General features: G+C 54.6%; 7 protein-coding genes across 7 annotated transcripts; 5 read left to right on the top strand and 2 right to left on the bottom strand.

Annotated features, from left to right (window-relative positions):
• Nucleotides 1-936: 936 nt before the first annotated feature.
• cp1 (putative carboxypeptidase S1) lies at nucleotides 937-2,849 on the top strand (the record flags this gene model as incomplete). The annotated part of the gene is made up of 2 exons (XM_056685011.1): nucleotides 937-1,071; nucleotides 1,149-2,849. 2 exons carry the CDS (start codon nucleotides 937-939, stop codon nucleotides 2,847-2,849), a joined length of 1,836 nt encoding a protein of 611 aa, XP_056548617.1.
• A 1,552-nt stretch (nucleotides 2,850-4,401) lies between these two features.
• On the top strand, nucleotides 4,402-5,659 carry N7482_002885 (putative DnaJ domain protein Psi; the record flags this gene model as incomplete). The annotated part of the gene is made up of 3 exons (XM_056685010.1): nucleotides 4,402-4,549; nucleotides 4,631-5,292; nucleotides 5,363-5,659. The coding sequence occupies 3 exons, from the start codon at nucleotides 4,402-4,404 to the stop codon at nucleotides 5,657-5,659; spliced, it is 1,107 nt and encodes a 368-aa protein (XP_056548616.1).
• A 372-nt stretch (nucleotides 5,660-6,031) lies between these two features.
• N7482_002884 (uncharacterized protein) lies at nucleotides 6,032-7,912 on the top strand (the record flags this gene model as incomplete). Its single annotated transcript, XM_056685009.1, has 5 exons — nucleotides 6,032-6,181; nucleotides 6,251-6,393; nucleotides 6,464-6,542; nucleotides 6,644-7,043; nucleotides 7,113-7,912. 5 exons carry the CDS (start codon nucleotides 6,032-6,034, stop codon nucleotides 7,910-7,912), a joined length of 1,572 nt encoding a protein of 523 aa, XP_056548615.1.
• Nucleotides 7,913-8,129: 217 nt separating this feature from the next.
• On the bottom strand, nucleotides 8,130-10,082 carry N7482_002883 (putative C6 transcription factor; the record flags this gene model as incomplete). Its single annotated transcript, XM_056685008.1, has 1 exon — nucleotides 8,130-10,082. The coding sequence occupies one exon, from the start codon at nucleotides 10,080-10,082 to the stop codon at nucleotides 8,130-8,132; it is 1,953 nt and encodes a 650-aa protein (XP_056548614.1).
• Nucleotides 10,083-11,589: 1,507 nt separating this feature from the next.
• On the top strand, nucleotides 11,590-12,939 carry cpa1 (carbamoyl-phosphate synthase (glutamine-hydrolyzing) CPA1; the record flags this gene model as incomplete). Its single annotated transcript, XM_056685007.1, has 1 exon — nucleotides 11,590-12,939. One exon carries the CDS (start codon nucleotides 11,590-11,592, stop codon nucleotides 12,937-12,939), a length of 1,350 nt encoding a protein of 449 aa, XP_056548613.1.
• Nucleotides 12,940-13,163: 224 nt separating this feature from the next.
• On the bottom strand, nucleotides 13,164-14,829 carry N7482_002881 (uncharacterized protein; the record flags this gene model as incomplete). The annotated part of the gene is made up of 7 exons (XM_056685006.1): nucleotides 13,164-13,371; nucleotides 13,438-13,602; nucleotides 13,664-13,743; nucleotides 13,805-13,934; nucleotides 13,990-14,099; nucleotides 14,171-14,492; nucleotides 14,801-14,829. The coding sequence occupies 7 exons, from the start codon at nucleotides 14,827-14,829 to the stop codon at nucleotides 13,164-13,166; spliced, it is 1,044 nt and encodes a 347-aa protein (XP_056548612.1).
• Nucleotides 14,830-15,164: 335 nt separating this feature from the next.
• cwc2 (active spliceosome conformation promoter CWC2) lies at nucleotides 15,165-16,588 on the top strand (the record flags this gene model as incomplete). Its single annotated transcript, XM_056685005.1, has 5 exons — nucleotides 15,165-15,640; nucleotides 15,700-15,784; nucleotides 15,843-15,902; nucleotides 15,955-16,008; nucleotides 16,073-16,588. 5 exons carry the CDS (start codon nucleotides 15,165-15,167, stop codon nucleotides 16,586-16,588), a joined length of 1,191 nt encoding a protein of 396 aa, XP_056548611.1.
• Between the last annotated feature and the right edge of the window lie 12 nt (nucleotides 16,589-16,600).

Here is a 16,600-nt window from a genome sequence, read left to right as displayed (position 1 = left end):
TTACCTCTCGCTCTGCATCAAACTTTTCTTCGCCCGTTTTATATCTCCTATCTTCCCCTACTTTGTATCAAACCTTTCTTCCTGTGCCTATCCGGACCCTTTTCGAGTGCACGATCTGCCTATCACACCAACCAGGGCTCTTGGTCGACGCCTGGGATAACCCGGGACCTGGTGGGCACTTTCCCATAGCTTACGTGATTTGCTGTGGACCCCTGATAAGTTATCAGGGGGAGGGCAGGGGTGGACCATCCCATTGCATCTGTACGCAGTATACATGTAGAAGGGGCCTGTCAGAAGATGCTTTAGTTCCCTAGTTGATCGTGGATAGTACTACATGAAATAGGGATTTACCGCCAAAAAATTAGCTTGTACAACGCCAGGTTCATAATGGCAGTATTAATTGGCTGTTTTCCAATTCTGCAGATTATATTTGAATCTTCTCCTACATCTCATGCAGGACTTTTTGGGGAGATTGTAAGGCGTATTTTCCACCAGATTTACGATCGAGTATAACCTGTTGGATCCCTCTTGTGATGCACGCTCATCGAGGTGTAAGTTGGCATCGGCGGGTCCGATACCAGACGGGCCCGCCGGGCATCCGATGGCGGCCCGCCAGCCCCCCCAAATGGTTGCAACATGCACTTGTTGGACCTCGTATTAAAATGGCAGCCTAGGGACAATGGTTTGCAGGAATAGCCGGTGATCCCCCGCGGTACAGTTCTGTCTTCTCCATGAACCACCAGGGCACCATCTCGCCACTTCTGCTCGCTATCTGCAGTACCCGCTTGTCGTTACATTCAATCGCTCCACCGCCGATCTCCACTCCGCAGCCGGAGGATCCTTGGCTGCTCTTGATTCATAAAGCCGCCGAGTCCCAGGCTGAATAGATCTATCTCTTGACTTTCCTGGTTATCTTGACCTTCCCCGCTGGCCCCTATGGTCCCCACAATCTGGATTGCGGCCGTCTCGCTGGCTGCCGCCGCCGCAGCGCAATATTTCCCACCTACACCCGAGGGGCTGAAGGTGGTTGACTCGAAACACGAGAAAGGAGTGAAAATCTCATACAAGCAGGTAGGTGATCACCTTGGCAGTTTGGCGGTTATTCAACCTCAAAGGTCACACAAGCATCTACTAAATGAGGATCCTAGCCGGGGGTCTGTGAAACCACACCAGGCGTCCGATCGTACTCGGGCTACGTTCACCTGCCCCCGGGCACTCTGAACGATGTGGGAGTGTCTCAGAAATACCCAATTAACACCTTCTTCTGGTTCTTCGAAGCCCGACATGACCCGAAGAACGCCCCCTTATCCATCTGGATGAACGGCGGGCCCGGCAGCTCCTCGATGATCGGTCTCATGCAAGAGAACGGCCCATGCCTCGTGAATGCAGATTCCAATTCGACCGAGCTCAACCCCTGGTCGTGGAACAACTATGTCAACATGCTGTACATCGATCAGCCTAACCAAGTCGGGTTTAGCTACGACGTCGCCACCAATGGCACCTACGACCAGATTGCCAGCGCGTGGGATGTCTCGAAGTGGAAGCGGGGTGTACCTGAACAGAACAACACCTTCTATGTCGGCACGACGACCAGCGGAAAGGCTAATGCAGCTGCCAACAGCACAGAGAATGCCGCTCACTCGCTGTGGCACTTTGCACAGACGTGGTTCTCTGAATTCCCCGAATACAAGCCCAACGATGATCGCGTGAGCATCTGGACTGAGTCATATGGTGGCCGATACGGCCCGTCCTTCACTGCGTTCTTCCAGGAGCAAAATGAGAAAATCCGAAATGGCACTCTCACCGCTGCTGGTACGTCGCATTACATCCACCTCGACACATTGGGCATTATCAACGGCTGCGTCGACCTCCTCATCCAAGCACCCTCCTACCCAAAGATGGCCTACAACAACACCTACGATCTTCAGACGATCAACGAAACCATATACACGCAAGCCATGCACTCATGGAGCCGATCAGGCGGCTGCAAGGACCAAATCAAACATTGCCGTGCCCTCGCCGCCGAAGGCGATCCTCAGATGCGTGGCAACAATGAGACCGTCAACAAGGTCTGCAAGAAAGCCGGTAACTTCTGCAGCAACGCCGTCGAGGGCGCGTATGTCAACTACGCTGACCGGGGCTACTACGATATCACGCACAAAAACCCGGACCCATTCCCGCCGAACTACTTCCTGGGCTTCCTGAATCAGCACTGGGTGCAGGACGCGCTGGGCGTGCCAATCAATTTCACCGAGTCGGTCGACAGCGTCTATGAAGGGTTCCAGTCCACGGGTGACTATGCCCGCGCCGACGTGCGCGGGTACTTGGATGACCTGGCGTACGTGCTGGACTCAGGGATCAAGGTCGCGCTGGTGTATGGGGACCGCGACTATGCATGTGACTGGATCGGCGGCGAGGATGTGAGTTTGAGCGTCCAGCATGCGCAGGCAGATGCCTTCCGGGCAGCGGGATACTCGGCGCTGCGCACGAATGCGTCATATGTGGGCGGGCAGGTGCGGCAGCACGGAAACTTCTCGTTCACGCGTGTGTATGAGGCGGGCCATGAGGTGCCGGCGTATCAGCCGCAGACGGCGTATGAGATTTTCCATCGGGCGCTGTTCAACCGTGATCTGGCGACGGGGAAGATTGATACCGCGCGCAATGCGTCGTATTCGACGACGGGCCCGGCCTCGACGTGGCATATCAAGAATCAGGTGCCTGAGAGCCCGGAGCCGCTGTGTTATATTCTGGCGCTGGAGGCTACCTGTACCGAGGACCAGATTGCCAGTGTGGTGAATGGCACGGCAGTCATCAAGGACTATGTGCTTGTGGAGGGTGGGGAAGAGTAAAAGGGTAGAACGTATAAGGTGTCTATATTGTGCATGCTGCGTATATACCAGCTAGAAATCATAGTTGCATTTACTGTTTACCCCGTTGATAGGCACGTGCCCCGCCTGAGCAGTGGCAGCCGTCCCTTCCTAATCGGGAAGTGGCCTCTTACCTCACTTGCCTCACTTCCCTCAGGCAGAAAACCACCTCGCTCCTTCCTTTCTCTTCTTCTTGTTATTACCATCTTCCTCTCCCTCCACTCCCTAAATTTCTTCCCACTCAAGATTCATTTTAAGGTCGCCCGCCCTGCTCTATTTCCAACATCAGTTCCTCTTTTGTCGTGGAGTTTCCTCTGGTGGGTACCTTGGCTTTGGCTCAAGGTATTCTTCTCCCTTCCCTAATACCCGATGATGCGAAAAGATGCTCTGCCATTCCGGAGAAGTTACCGCTTCCTCAGTGGGCTTCAGTTTACTGGGTGGGTGTGCGTAAGAGCCAGTGACGGGGTAAGCTGGATTCGATAATTCTCCCGCTGCGGGCTTCATTCTCCCACTCACTTACCCAACCACCCACATACACACTGATTTTTCTCCTTTACTTGCTTTCTTCCCTTGTTCATTCACATCATTGGTTCCAAAGATCTCGGATTCTGAGAGATCTGTGGCAGGAGTGGTTCCCGTTGTTCAGTAGCCAGTGCTGGCCATTCCTTTCTGTTTGTCATCTGTTTTACCTCTGTATGTCTGGTACAAAATAAGACTGTCTTTCCGTCTCGCCATGCGTCAGGCTGTCTTGTTGTGTCTAAGCTTGAAAGTCTTGGGGGCCAGTGGAATGGGATGAATCAAACTATATCGATAGATACCCATCTCCTGCAAGAATACTATTTAAGCTTAATTCAACTCCACGTATGCTATCATAGCTCGTGTGCCTATCACAGTCGTCGAATTAAGTTATTGGGCGGAGATCGGCCGAGACCCTACCAAAGTGCCACTGACATAATGCCTGACTAACCGAGTGGGGCCGGGCCGTCGATGATGTTATGGATCGGGTCGTGAAGGTCGACTCTTGTGCAAGCAGAGAGCCGATCAATGGATTAAAAATGTTCATAACAGGAACAGACGCACAGCCAGTATAGAAGATCATATGAAGCCATGATCTTTCGAGTGGCAGGACTGCCGGGCCAGGCGATCGAACCTTCTCGAAGCTTCGACCCCGCGACGTCACACGTCACTGGGGGCGGGCGCAGGGCTCAGGTTGAATCCGCTGCAGTCCACTCATTCAAGTTCCAGCTTCTCCCCGCAGGTTCCTTCCTACGACTCGTTGCTCAACTTTCCCGTTTTCCTGCACAAACCGAGCCACTTTCAATCCAATTTCAAAAGAACTCTCTCTCTCGTCCCGGGACCCTGTGTCCAGACCGAAGCTTCTTTATCCTTCCAGAAACAGCCATCAGTCTCCCTCCTTCCAAAGGACCCTGTCACCATCAACGAGGGTCCTTCATTTTAAGCCCGCAGCACCAGCAACACCCGCGCTGACTCTTCTTGGTCTCTCGGTGGAAACTCAATTCAACCCCGCATAAACATGGTGGCCGAAACTAAGCTCTACGATGCCTTGGGTATCCAGCCCACGGCATCGCAGGACGAGATCAAAAAGGCCTATCGCAAGGCCGCCCTGAAGCACCATCCAGACAAGAACAAGGATGACCCCAAATCAGCTGAGAAATTCAAAGGTATGTACCCTGAACACCGGCCCTCTCTCAGTCTCGCATTACCCCGCTATCTGGACCTCCAAAACTAACTCTCGCCTACAGATGTCTCTCAAGCCTACGAAGTCCTCTCCGACCCCGAGAAACGCAAGGTCTATGACCAGTTTGGCCTTGAGTACCTCCTCCGTGGCGGTCCCGCCCCGTCTCCTGGCGGTGGTGGAGGTGGTGCCGGCGGTATGCCCGGAGGCTTCAACTTTGGCGGGATGCCATCAGGCGGCGGTGGCACGCGCACATTCCACTTCTCAACCGGTGACGGTGGCGGTGGATTCCGCTTCAGCAATGCGGACGACATCTTCCGAGAGTTTGCTAAGGCCGGCGGTGCTGGAGGTGGTGGTGGTGGCGGCGGCGGCGGCATGGGCGGATTTGACGACGATATTTTCTCAATGCTCGGCGGCGGCGGCGGCGGCTTCCGTAGCCGCCCAAGTGGAGGTGGTTTCACGTCAAAGGCTAACCGTGCTCCGACGCCAGAGCCTACCGTCATCGAGAAGGACCTGCCGCTGACACTGGAGGAGATCTTCAATGGAACCACCAAGACCGTGAAAGCTAAGAGCAAGTCGTTTGATGCGAGTGGTAGGCGCACTGTGCAGGACGTGCCGCTAGAAGCTGTCATCAAACCCGGAATGCGCGCCGGGACCAAGATCAAGTACAGGAATATTGGAGACGGCGAAGAAGGAGGCCGACAAGATATGGTCCTGGTGGTGAAATATGTACGTGATTCCCCTTTCCTGTCCCCAAAAAATCCATCTCGTCAATGAGCAGTCACTAACAATTCCGCAGCTCGATCACCCGGACTTCAAGCGTGAGGGCGACAACCTCATCACAACCGTTGATCTCAGCCTCAAAGAAGCCTTGACTGGCTGGGAGCGCATCGTTCGGACCATCGATGGAAAATCGATCCGCGTCTCCAAACCTGGTCCCACACAGCCCGGCCACGAGGAACACTACCCAGGCTGGGGCATGCCGAACTCCAAGAAGCCTAGCGAGCGGGGCGACCTCGTCGTTCGCGTAAAGGTCACGTTCCCGACGACGCTGAGCTCCGAGACAAAAGCCATCCTCAAGGACCTCCTGCCCTAAAACCTGTTATTTTATTTCCTAGCATTGGTCCCGGCGTTGGTCTGAGCGTTCATTTCTCATTGGGTGGTAATTAATGACAGCAACGACATATTTACTCGAACTGAATTCTTTAGTTTTTTTTTGCTGTTTTTCTGTAGTTCATTTTTCTTTGTTTTCTCTGTTTGATTGTTTTTCTGTGGACGCATCACTCACACTTGCAGTTGGCAGCATTCTGCTGGCCAGCCCGTAGAAGATGGCGTATTTGTACGTAGACCAGTCTAACCCCATTTGGGGAATGCGGAGAAGCACCCTCACTTGGAGAAATCCACACAACCATATCTCCACTCCTTCCAAACTTCCACCTTCCACTCGATTATAACAAAACCATTCACCATGAAGCGCAGAGTCACCTATGTCCAGCGCCCCGAGACCCCCTTCGAGCCGCAGCAAGCAATTCTGAGCTCCTCGGCCCTGTCGGTCCACGGCCTGGACGCCGCGCGTGAGGACCGCATTACGTTCGGCCTGGAAGATCTTCCGGAGGAGGTAGGATGGACAGCACACCGCGTACCAATGATTACAGTGAACTAATGGCCAGTTTTGTTTCCTGTCTAGCTGCGCGTGGTCCTCGAGCAATCCCATGAACTCCGCCTCCGCTGGGCGACCGAGCGCTCCTATGACGCTATCGCACCCTTTACGAGCAGGGTCTCGCCTGGTTTACATGTGCACTATACGCCTCTAGCTGCAGATCAGTCGTCGTGAGTTGCAGTTTGGGGTAGTTACCTCGGCGTGCTGGTCTAGAAGAGTAACTGACTTTGGACTGCGTAGGGAGGGGCTATGCTCGTTGCTCCGCTCGGTATTCGGAACTGAGAACGGACAAGCTGCGGTGGATTGCACCCGGCCGGAGGTATACTGACCCTAATTCCTTCGCTGTCTATTCTATCTGCTTGGATTTCTCAGTTTCATCGTCATTGAAGTGGCTTAACTAATTTCGTTCCCCGAGTACAGGATTCCTTTATCACACCCCCACTGCTATCCACGAGATTCGCGGCCTCGGCCTCCCTCCAGTACTACACACATCTTCCAAGCCTACAATCCCTAGTCGGATTCATCCGGCGCACAGCATGCCACCAGCACCAGGTTGGCGGCACCGAGTGCCACGAGCGTGCCGATTCCCTACTCACGGCCGACACAGTTGATGTTGACTATGATAGCATCTCACACACGCTGAGTATCTCAGGGGTCTGGACGAGTCCACCTGACGGTGGTTGGACGGAAGTGATTCCCAAGCCTGCTTCCAAAGCAGACCAGGTTGAGTTTGGGCTCTTAGGTGCGGAGCAGGGCATCGAGCCCGAGGAGATCAAGATGGGTGGGCTATTGGCTGTTGTCGGAGAGGACAAGAAGATGAGTGAGTTTTCCATGCCCAGCACGCTCTTCACTACACAGTCCCTAGAACGACCGACCTGACCCTCTACAGAACCAACAATGTTCTCATTTCCCTCTCGACATCACCCTCTCCCCTCAGACGCCACCTACACCGTCTCCTTCACCCAGCCAACCGGCCTTCATCCAATAATGTCCATCACCATGCAACGCCCCTCTCTCCAGCGCCCGCCAGCTCCCGAGGACGCAACATGCGCCCTCCACACGTACCTCACACTCCCTTCCTCTGTGTTCGGAGACCAGTACCAGCTCGGCACGACAGACCCGCTCTTCCTCCAATCGCACAACCTGGCCGCGCTCCGCGCGCACGCCGGCGAAATGGATCTAGAAGCACCAGACTGGGCCGTGCAGCGCTGGGGCTCAACCTGGCTCTTCGAGCTCGCCTCGCCAGTCGCACAAATGGATGACGCCGATGGGGCATCTAATTGGACAGCGACCATCCCGCTGCACCTGCGGTACCTGCCTCCGTCAGAGACCGGGCACAAGACTGCACACGTTCCCTGGCCTGTCGTATTCTGGGCATGCACGGCAGAAGACGGGACGAAGATGGGCGTAAACCCCTTCGACCGCACGAACCTGGGCTGGGATGGGCTGTTTGGGCCGCGGACGATGTTCTATCAGCTGCATCCTAAGACTGGGCGGCTTGTTGAGGAGATCGACGTTCCGGTGCTGAAGCTTCAGGCTGGCCAGGGTCTTTTCCAAGCACAGAATATCGAGCTGGGGACTTCGCTGGTTATTTTGCTTGGGTTTTTGTGGGTGCTCTGGCGATTGGTTCGAGTGGCGCTGTTTCGGTCTGGACAAGGACAACGACATGGGCATGAGAAGAAGGAATGAAGAGTGCAAAGGTGGAATTCGCTATCGTGTCTCCATTGGCGTTGCGGGTATCTCAGTATCATTCTTATTGCATGCATAGTGACGGCCATGGCGTATTGGGCTGCTATGCACTACACCTCCTCACCTCCTTAGACAGTGAAGATCAGCCGGTGACTTCTTCTTCAGCCCGGTTTCGTGTCCCCTATTCATGACTTATTTCCAATCATCGCTGTTCCACTCAGATTCCCATCTCAGGCAACGGCCACGGTACGTCCGTCATCAGGAACCGATCAAGGTCAAAGTTCTGCAGACTGGGCATACCAATAACTAAATCGCCCAGCCAAGAAAGTTCTGCATCAGACACCGGACCCAGCCCATCTTGAGCCTGCGCCTGCGTTGGCACAGCCTCCTCCCTCCCCAATCCACCCTGAATCACCCCACCATCCTGTTTAGGCTTTGGCACCTCCGGCTCCTGTACAGCCGCAATCGCATTCGCGCTCAACACCTCCGCCAAAGCCCGCGTGTCATCCTCCTTGCGCCGCTGATGCAGCGCAATAAGCAGATATGCCGTCGAATACGCCTCCCGCATCACAGCCGTGTCATACGCAGCATGCACCTCCCTCAGCGTCAGCATCGCATCCGGGAGCAGGTCCAGAGCCGCGCGATTGTCAATCGCCAGCAGCGTGCAGACCACCTGGAACGGCACATTGGCCACCTGATGCCACGGGCACGTAGATGCAACCATGCCACGCACCGCGCGCAGAGCACGGCCCGCAAGGGTCAGCACGCGGTCCAGCGCACGTCCTGGGAGCGGGGCGTGGGCGTTCAGCGCTCTGACGCGCCGGTATATGCAGAGCGTCAGATTGCACTGCACGAGGATGAGGCTCGGCTCGGTGTAGACTAGGTCCAGGACGGCTGCGAGTGCTTGCTCGAGTTCGGGGAGGTCTTGGGGTGCGGGGCCTGTTGGGTCTAGGCTTTCGGAGAGAGGGAGTAGGTGGAAGAGGTCTGCGCGGGGGGCAGGTGTTGATGAGAGTGAATGGCTGAGTTGGGTTGGGGTTGCTGGGGAGTGGGATGTTGCGCTGGGGAGAACAACACGCGAGCGGCCGAGATCGAACGATATCCAGGTGTTGAGGTGCCGGGCCATGCCGAAGAGGCGTCGGTGGAGGTCACTGTCGCTGGATATCTGTGTAGTGGAGTTGGCATTGTTCTGAGCTCGGGTGAGGCCGGTTGCTTCCGGATCCTGAGCTTCGATGTGCAGGCCGGCGGCTTCGATCAGGTGCATCAGTGTGCAACTAGCCATCCATGCGGCGTGCGGTGATGCTGTCATGCGCAGGTAGGCTGCGCGGAGGACCCAGCCAGTGACCGTTTCAACGGTAGGCGTCTCAGAACTCAGAATGCTCTTTTCGAGGAGCAAGCGTGCTGCATCCACCAGTCGTAGTTCCGTTGGCATGATCTCACGCTGCGAGAATAGATATCCAAAGGCTGCAACACCAAGGAGTACAGCATCGTACGCTGGGTCTTGCGACTCGGCAACAGGCATTGTTGATGTCGGCCAACGTTGTGTAATTTGTGCAAACACTCTCTTTCGGTCCAGAAATGCATAGCATGGATCGACCTTCTCAAAATAAATGGCCGCCAAGCGGCGCATCTCATCCTCCGAGATAATCTTGGTAATTGGCACCGGCGCCGAGACAGTCGCGCTCGACGAGGAGACTGCCGGCGACAGACGCCTCTCGCCAACATTCCACGCAAAAAGATGTAATCGCGGCGCACGCGCAGGGTCAATCCTGAGCCCAAGCTTGCGCACAAAGGCGGCGCCCGAGTTCGCTTCGAGCGAATGACCCATCTGGCGCAAACCGTTCACGCGATGGTAGGATCCCGACGGTGCAGCACTGCCCGCAGCACTACTAGCCGAATTGGCCGCTGTCCTTGGATTGCCCCATCCACCTGAAGGCGGAAGACGCCGTCGCTCGTTCAGTCCCGGTAAGGACGCCCGGTACATACTGGCTGATCTGGCGCGTTTCTTGGGTGGCAAGTCGCTAAATACGCAGTCGACACCAGCTTGGGCGCAGGTGCCGCAGGGCTGCTCACCTGAGCATTTGCGCTTGCGTGATTGGCATGAGAGGCAGGCCGCGCGAGATCGCTTGCGGGGCGCGAAATTGGCCATGGAGTCGGCCATAGAGTCGGTCATGGAAGGGTCGACCTCGCACGGCGGGAGTTGTTTTCATCATGGAAGAGTTCAAGGTCTGGAGCCGCGGGCAGGAGGGCAATTAGGTTTCGGCGCCAAGAGAGGAAAACCGGGGGCCCGCATTGGCCTGGACAACTCGTTATGATTGAATTTGATTGAATTTCCATGGTTAGTCAAGGTCTAGTTTTATTTTGGTCTCATTTGTGCGTGTCCTTCCGCCCTTCCGGATAGCCTATCGTATCCTCTAGGTGCTTCCAATCTGACCTCCCCGGTGGTCCCGGCATGTACTGCAGGTTGTCTCTAGGTATGTCGCGCACCGCACGGAAAACCAATGGCTTCATATACCTCTCGGGCTTGTTATGTACCGGAGTGCATCATATCCTTGGGGTTTAGGTACCTCCTGCACGAATACCACGCTCACGCGGCACAAGGCATTGACAAGGAAATGCAGAAGATCGTGATAATGCCCGGCGATCGGACGCTGGCTCCACCACCGAAAATTTCATATTCTTGTTGATCAAGGTAGGCAACTTACTCCTGTCCTTCTCAACGTTTCGAACGAGTACCAAATATGCATTTGGGATATATATTCGCAGTCCGTCGAGGGGTTCTCGAAGTGAAACCCTTCGCGGTTGCCAGGAGCCGGGACTTGGAGGATGCCATCCCCGTTGCAGTGGCCGAGCCCGTTATAGGGTTGTAGATTGTGCCGTAGGTGCTACTGACGGGCCTGAGATGTAACATACTAGGTACTACCCTAGGCCAATTGCTCCTCAGTTCTCCAAGTGACACAGACAAAAGGGCACCGAGACACAGCAAGGTTCACTTGAAAATACCGGCCCCGCAGTTAGTGGCTACGGCAGCCACAGAGCAAGAGTTTATCTGAATCTCCGAGTACTTCGTCAGTTACGTAGCGGTGTGTGCGAGTGTGCCCGCCAGTGCGTCGCGATAAACCGGGCAGGAACATTGACCAATCAAGCTACAGCGATACTCGAATTCTGAGGCAGCGATTGGCAGGTTATACGGCCGATGTCGGCCCGAGCACCTGATTGGCCACCCCGGTGGTCGGTGAGGCCCGAAACACGTGCCCGCACTGACTCAATGAAAACCTCTCCCTCGCCCTTCTTTCTCCTCCTCCAGTTCTCCCCCAATTACGCCTCAACATTCAAAAGATTTACCTATGTCGTGCTAAAATATCTCTTTTCTTCAACCTCTTCCTTTGACTGGTATAACCACAGTCGCGCTTATGTGTTTGGCACCCTCTATCTTCACCTCCCAGGTACATTCCCTCGCTCTTCCATCGAAAGCTTGCATTCAATGACCACAACCCATACTGATGCCTTTCTCCCTTAGGACTACATCTCGGGTATGCCTTGACTTCTAAGGGCCTCGAAATGGCCCAATTGCTCCAGTCGATACTAACCCCTTACTTTAGACCACCTCTGGAAAGCCCGTATTAACTGAATCGACCTCCTCATAACTCGCTCAAATCTTTGCAAATCCCAAAAACAAAATGTTCATGAATCTGTTCAAGGCCATGCCCGCCCGGGCTCCGGCCTTCGCCACCATGAAGCCCCAAGCTCGCTTCATGGCCACCGTCCGTCAGCGTGCCGCGCTCGAGCCTGCGACCTTCACCATCCGTGACGGTCCCATGTTCACCGGCAAGTCCTTTGGCGCTCGCTCCAACATCTCTGGTGAGGCGGTCTTCACCACCTCTCTGGTCGGGTACCCTGAGTCCCTGACCGACCCTTCCTACCGCGGCCAGATCCTGGTCTTCACTCAGCCTCTAATCGGCAATTACGGTGTGCCGTCTGCAGAGAAGGACCCCAACGGTCTTCTCAAGTACTTCGAGTCCCCCAACCTGCAGGCGGCTGGTGTGGTCGTCGCCGATGTTGCCGAGCAGTACAGCCACTGGACTGCCGTTGAGAGCTTGGGTGAATGGTGTGCGCGGGAAGGTGTTCCGGCCATTTCCGGCGTTGACACTCGTGCTATCGTCACCTACCTCCGTGAGCAGGGTTCGTCCCTGGCCAAGATCACGGTCGGCGAGGAGTACGATGCCAACGAGGATGAGGCCTTCACCGACCCGGAACAGATTCACCTGGTGCGTCAGGTTAGCACCAAGCAGCCTTTCCACATCAGCGCTGCCGATTCCCACTCGCACGTGGCTGTCATCGACTGCGGTGTCAAAGAGAACATCCTGCGGAGTCTGGTGAACCGTGGCGCTAGCGTCACTGTTTTCCCCTTCGACTACCCCATTCACAAGGTTGCCCACCACTTTGACGGTGTTTTCATCTCCAACGGCCCAGGTGACCCCACCCACTGCCAGGACACCGTCTACCACCTGAAGCGCCTGATGGAGACCTCCCAGGTCCCTATCTTCGGTATCTGTCTGGGCCACCAGCTGCTGGCTCTGGCCGCCGGTGGTCGCACAATCAAGCTCAAGTACGGTAACCGGGCCCACAACATCCCGGCTTTGGATCTGAGCACTGGCCGCTGCCACATCACCAGCCAGAACCACGGCTACGCCGTCGATGCCTCGACTCTGCCCTCGGACTGGAAGCCATACTTCGTGAACCTGAACGACCAAAGCAACGAGGGCATGATCCACACGTCCCGCCCCATCTTCAGCACTCAGTTCCACCCAGAGGCCAAGGGTGGTCCTCTCGACTCGTCCTACCTCTTCGACATCTACCTTGACAGCGTGTTGAAGTACAAGAACAGCCAGGCCGGTCTATACCCCCAGCGTGACAGCCGCCCCAGCCCCCTGCTAGTGGATCTCCTGGCTAAGGAGCGCGTGGGTGTGCAGCCCACCATCGGCATGCAGAACGTTGCTGCCGCCGCTGCGGCTGCCGTTGCGGCATAAATGTTCTCATGTTAGTCTGGGAGTTCGGCTTGGTTTAATTGGTCTTGTGGCAATCTGTTTTCGTTTCTCGATTTGGTATTCTTGTCTTATTCACAGTTCCAATTTCATGGTATATTCATATTCAACTTGAGATGATTTGATAAACGTCTACTCCTTTTCTTTTTTATCAATCTCATTAGTAGAGATAGGCACATAGATAATCTCATGCATTATCCATTCTTCTTCTATTTCGCCACTATGGACACCACGTCCTCATCCGCAACCATATGCCCCAATCCCACTCGCTGCGGGATATGTCTCGCACTCGCACCCCACACCAGCGCATACTTGAACGTCTCCTTCAGCGTGCGGTGAATTTGGTCGCAGACGTCCTCAATGCTCGAATCGCGACGCACAATGAGTGCCTCACTGAAATCGGGTTCTTCTCCTTTCCTATATGTCACTCAGTTAGATATTTGCCCTCAATCAATGTAATACGAGTAAGCGTTCGTCTCGTACCGCTTTGTGTAGAGCCGCATTAAACGCAGTTCCTTCCAAATCCGTTCTACCACCTCCTGTACGCCGAGATCGAGCTCACAAGACATGACGGCTGTGTACGGCTCGCGGGCCAGTTGGTCCAAAAACTCGAGACTGACGCTGTCGATCTTGTTATAGACGTACAAGCTATGGGTAGTGTCAGCAATTTCGGTTCCGGGATAGATCCCTCAGTGACAAGAAAACGTACCAGCGAATATACTTGCGGTGATCTTTCATGATCACATCGATGAAGTCGTCAATCGTGGCTAGAACGTAAATCATCAGCAACTGGTCTGGTCTCGTCTCGTAATGGACAGTGCCAGTGAAATTTACCGTTCTCGTCTCGCACCAATACCTCGCAGTTGAGGATTTTGTAGTCGCGGAGGACGTTGGAAATTATCTTCTCGTCAAGGTTCTTGGGTGGTGTTTGGAAGGTGATTTTCATGCCACCGGCCTTCTTCGCCTTGAGATAGATATTTCTGCGATATCTCTATCAGCCCCATAATATAAACGATGGGAGTCACGGTCACGTACGGTGGTTCCTTGTTCAACCGAATGCCCACGGCATCCAATTCAGCTTCCAGCAGTGCCCGCTGCTCAGCACGCTTTGTAGCATCCAAAATCATGAGAACCAAGTCACTAGTCTATCATAGGAAGACACAATCAGCATTTCCCTTTCATCAATCCCGGGCCCAGATCACAAAGAAATACAAACCTTCGCAGCGGAAATGACTTGCCGACCACGTCCCTTACCCTCAGAGGCACCCTCGATGATACCGGGCAAATCCAGAATCTGGATCTCGGCACCACCATACTCCAGCACACCGGGAATGGCTGTGAGCGTGGTGAAAGAGTATGCCGCAGCCTCACTCTTGGTCTTGGTAATTTTCGACAAGAAAGTAGACTTTCCGACGGATGGGAAACCAACGAGTGCTACACGCGCATCACCACTCTTGCTCACATCGAAGCCGGCGCCACCACCGGAGCCTGCACCGCCGACTGGCTCCAGGAGCTGGGCTCGTAGACGAGCGAGTTTTCTGTGGGTATAAGTTAGCCAAAAATTCTGCAACGAGGCAATTTGAATCCGAGCGCGCTATACCCTTTCAATAAACCCAAGTGATATTCTGCAGATGGTTAGCTCTGTAACTGTTTTGCGCTGATATCAGAATAACCAACCTGTCGCCTTGTTCTCTGCGGGGCATGTTAGCGGGGTGATTGATAGGTAGAAATTTGAAGACAGCACGACTTACTCTGCGTCCGGCGCATCTCATCCTCAATCCTTCAGGGATATTGATCAGCTTTCGAGCATCCACGAATCTGCTCCGAGGGGGGGGTCCGCCCGTACTCCTTAATCTTTTCTGTGATGTTCACCATCTTGCCGGTTGCTGAGGCTCCACGCCTGAACGGTCACCAAACGGGATTTTGTTCTTCCTCCTTCCTCGCACAGACTGAGCAGACAGGGTGCCTATCGTGAATACTGTCTGACCGGATCAGAGGGCCCCGAATCGCATGAGTCTCGCGAATATCAACGCCGCCGAGAAAGTTGTTCGACCCGCCAATTCTCTTATGTAAGCCACCACGGCGGCCGGTTCTATCAAGCGTTTCTCACCGCCCTGCCTACCGCCCGCCCTTCACAGCTCGCGTTTGTTCACCTTCAACTTCGACTAGCCTGAGCTCGTTTGGAATCTATTCATACTACACTCGCAACGATGGCCGACACAACGATCACCGAAGTCAGCAATGACGCTGTCGCTGAAATCGACAACGGAGCCGCACAGGCAGAAGAAGGAGACGAGCAGCAGCTCCAACCCGTCAAAAAAACCAAGAAGATCATTCGCCGCAAAAAGCGCCCAGCTCGCGTCCAGGTTGATCCTTCGACTGTGAAGTCTGAACCGCCGCCTCAAACCGGTGATATCTTCAACATTTGGTATTCAGTTTGGTCCGGAGGCGATCGCGAAGACAAATATGGATTGAACAAGCCTGCGCCAGCCCGGTGCAACGTCGCGCGCGACTCAGGGTACACCAAGGCCGACAGGGTGACCGGCTCATACTTTTGTCTATACTTCAGCAAGGGCCAATGCTGGAAAGGATCATCCTGCGAGTATTTACATCGCATCCCCACGATCCACGACATCTTCAACCCTAATATTGATGCGTTCGGTCGTGACAAGCACCAAGACTATCGGTAAGCCCTACTCCCAAATTTTTCTCCTGCGCATCCTCATTCTAATCACCGTCCTTCAGAGATGACATGAGTGGCATTGGTGCGTTCACGAGAGTCAACAGGACATTATATGTTGGAAGAATTCATGTTACAGATGATATTGAGGTGAGTTGCTTTCTCTCGACTACAAGCATTCTTGGGTCGGTCGCTAACATCCAAATAGGAAGTGGTCGCCCGCCATTTCGCAGAATGGGGCCAGATCGAGAGAATTCGCGTGTTGACTGTAAGACTCCTTTTCTAATTATCTACTCTTACATACTAACAAATCTTCATAGGGCAAAGGTGTCGCATTCGTTACCTACAGCAACGAAGCTAATGCTCAATTCGCTGTAAGTATATTTCCTCAGCCTATTTGATTTAAGGCCTATTCTAACCAAGGACCCCCGACCATAGATGCAAGCGATGTCACATCAGAGCCTGGACCATGACGAAATTTTAAACGTAAGATGGGCTACCGTCGACCCGAATCCCATGGCGCAGAAGCGCGAGGCGCGAAGACTGGAAGAGCAGGCTGCGGAGGCAGTGCGAAGAGCCCTTCCTGCCGCATTCGTGGCGGAGATCGAGGGGCGCGACCCGGAGGCTAAAAAGAGGAAGAAGATCGAAGGCACCTTTGGGTTGGAAGGCTACGATGTGCCAGATGATGTGTGGCATGCGCGCACGCGGCAGCTCGAGGATGCGCCGGCGACTGGTCAAATCGAGGCACCAGAGCAGCCGCTCATGCTCGAGGCAGGATCGGCGGGTGCTCAGGCCCAAGCAATGCCAGAGCCCCAGGTCCAGGGCGGTATCTTCTCAAGTGCAACTGTGGCGGCTCTGCGGGGCATGTCTGGTGGTAATGTGACAACCCAGGCTGCGCCGAAGAGCTCTGGTGGGCCGTTGGTCGGCTACGGAAGTGATGACGAGAGCGATTAGGCTTTGCAACTA

Source organism: Penicillium canariense, assembly GCF_028826845.1.
Source record: "Penicillium canariense strain IBT 26290 chromosome Unknown utg000001l_segment0_segment0, whole genome shotgun sequence".
Taxonomy (NCBI): domain Eukaryota; kingdom Fungi; phylum Ascomycota; class Eurotiomycetes; order Eurotiales; family Aspergillaceae; genus Penicillium; species Penicillium canariense.
Note: the sequence above shows the minus strand (reverse complement) of the source record. Positions and strands in the feature narration are given on the sequence as shown.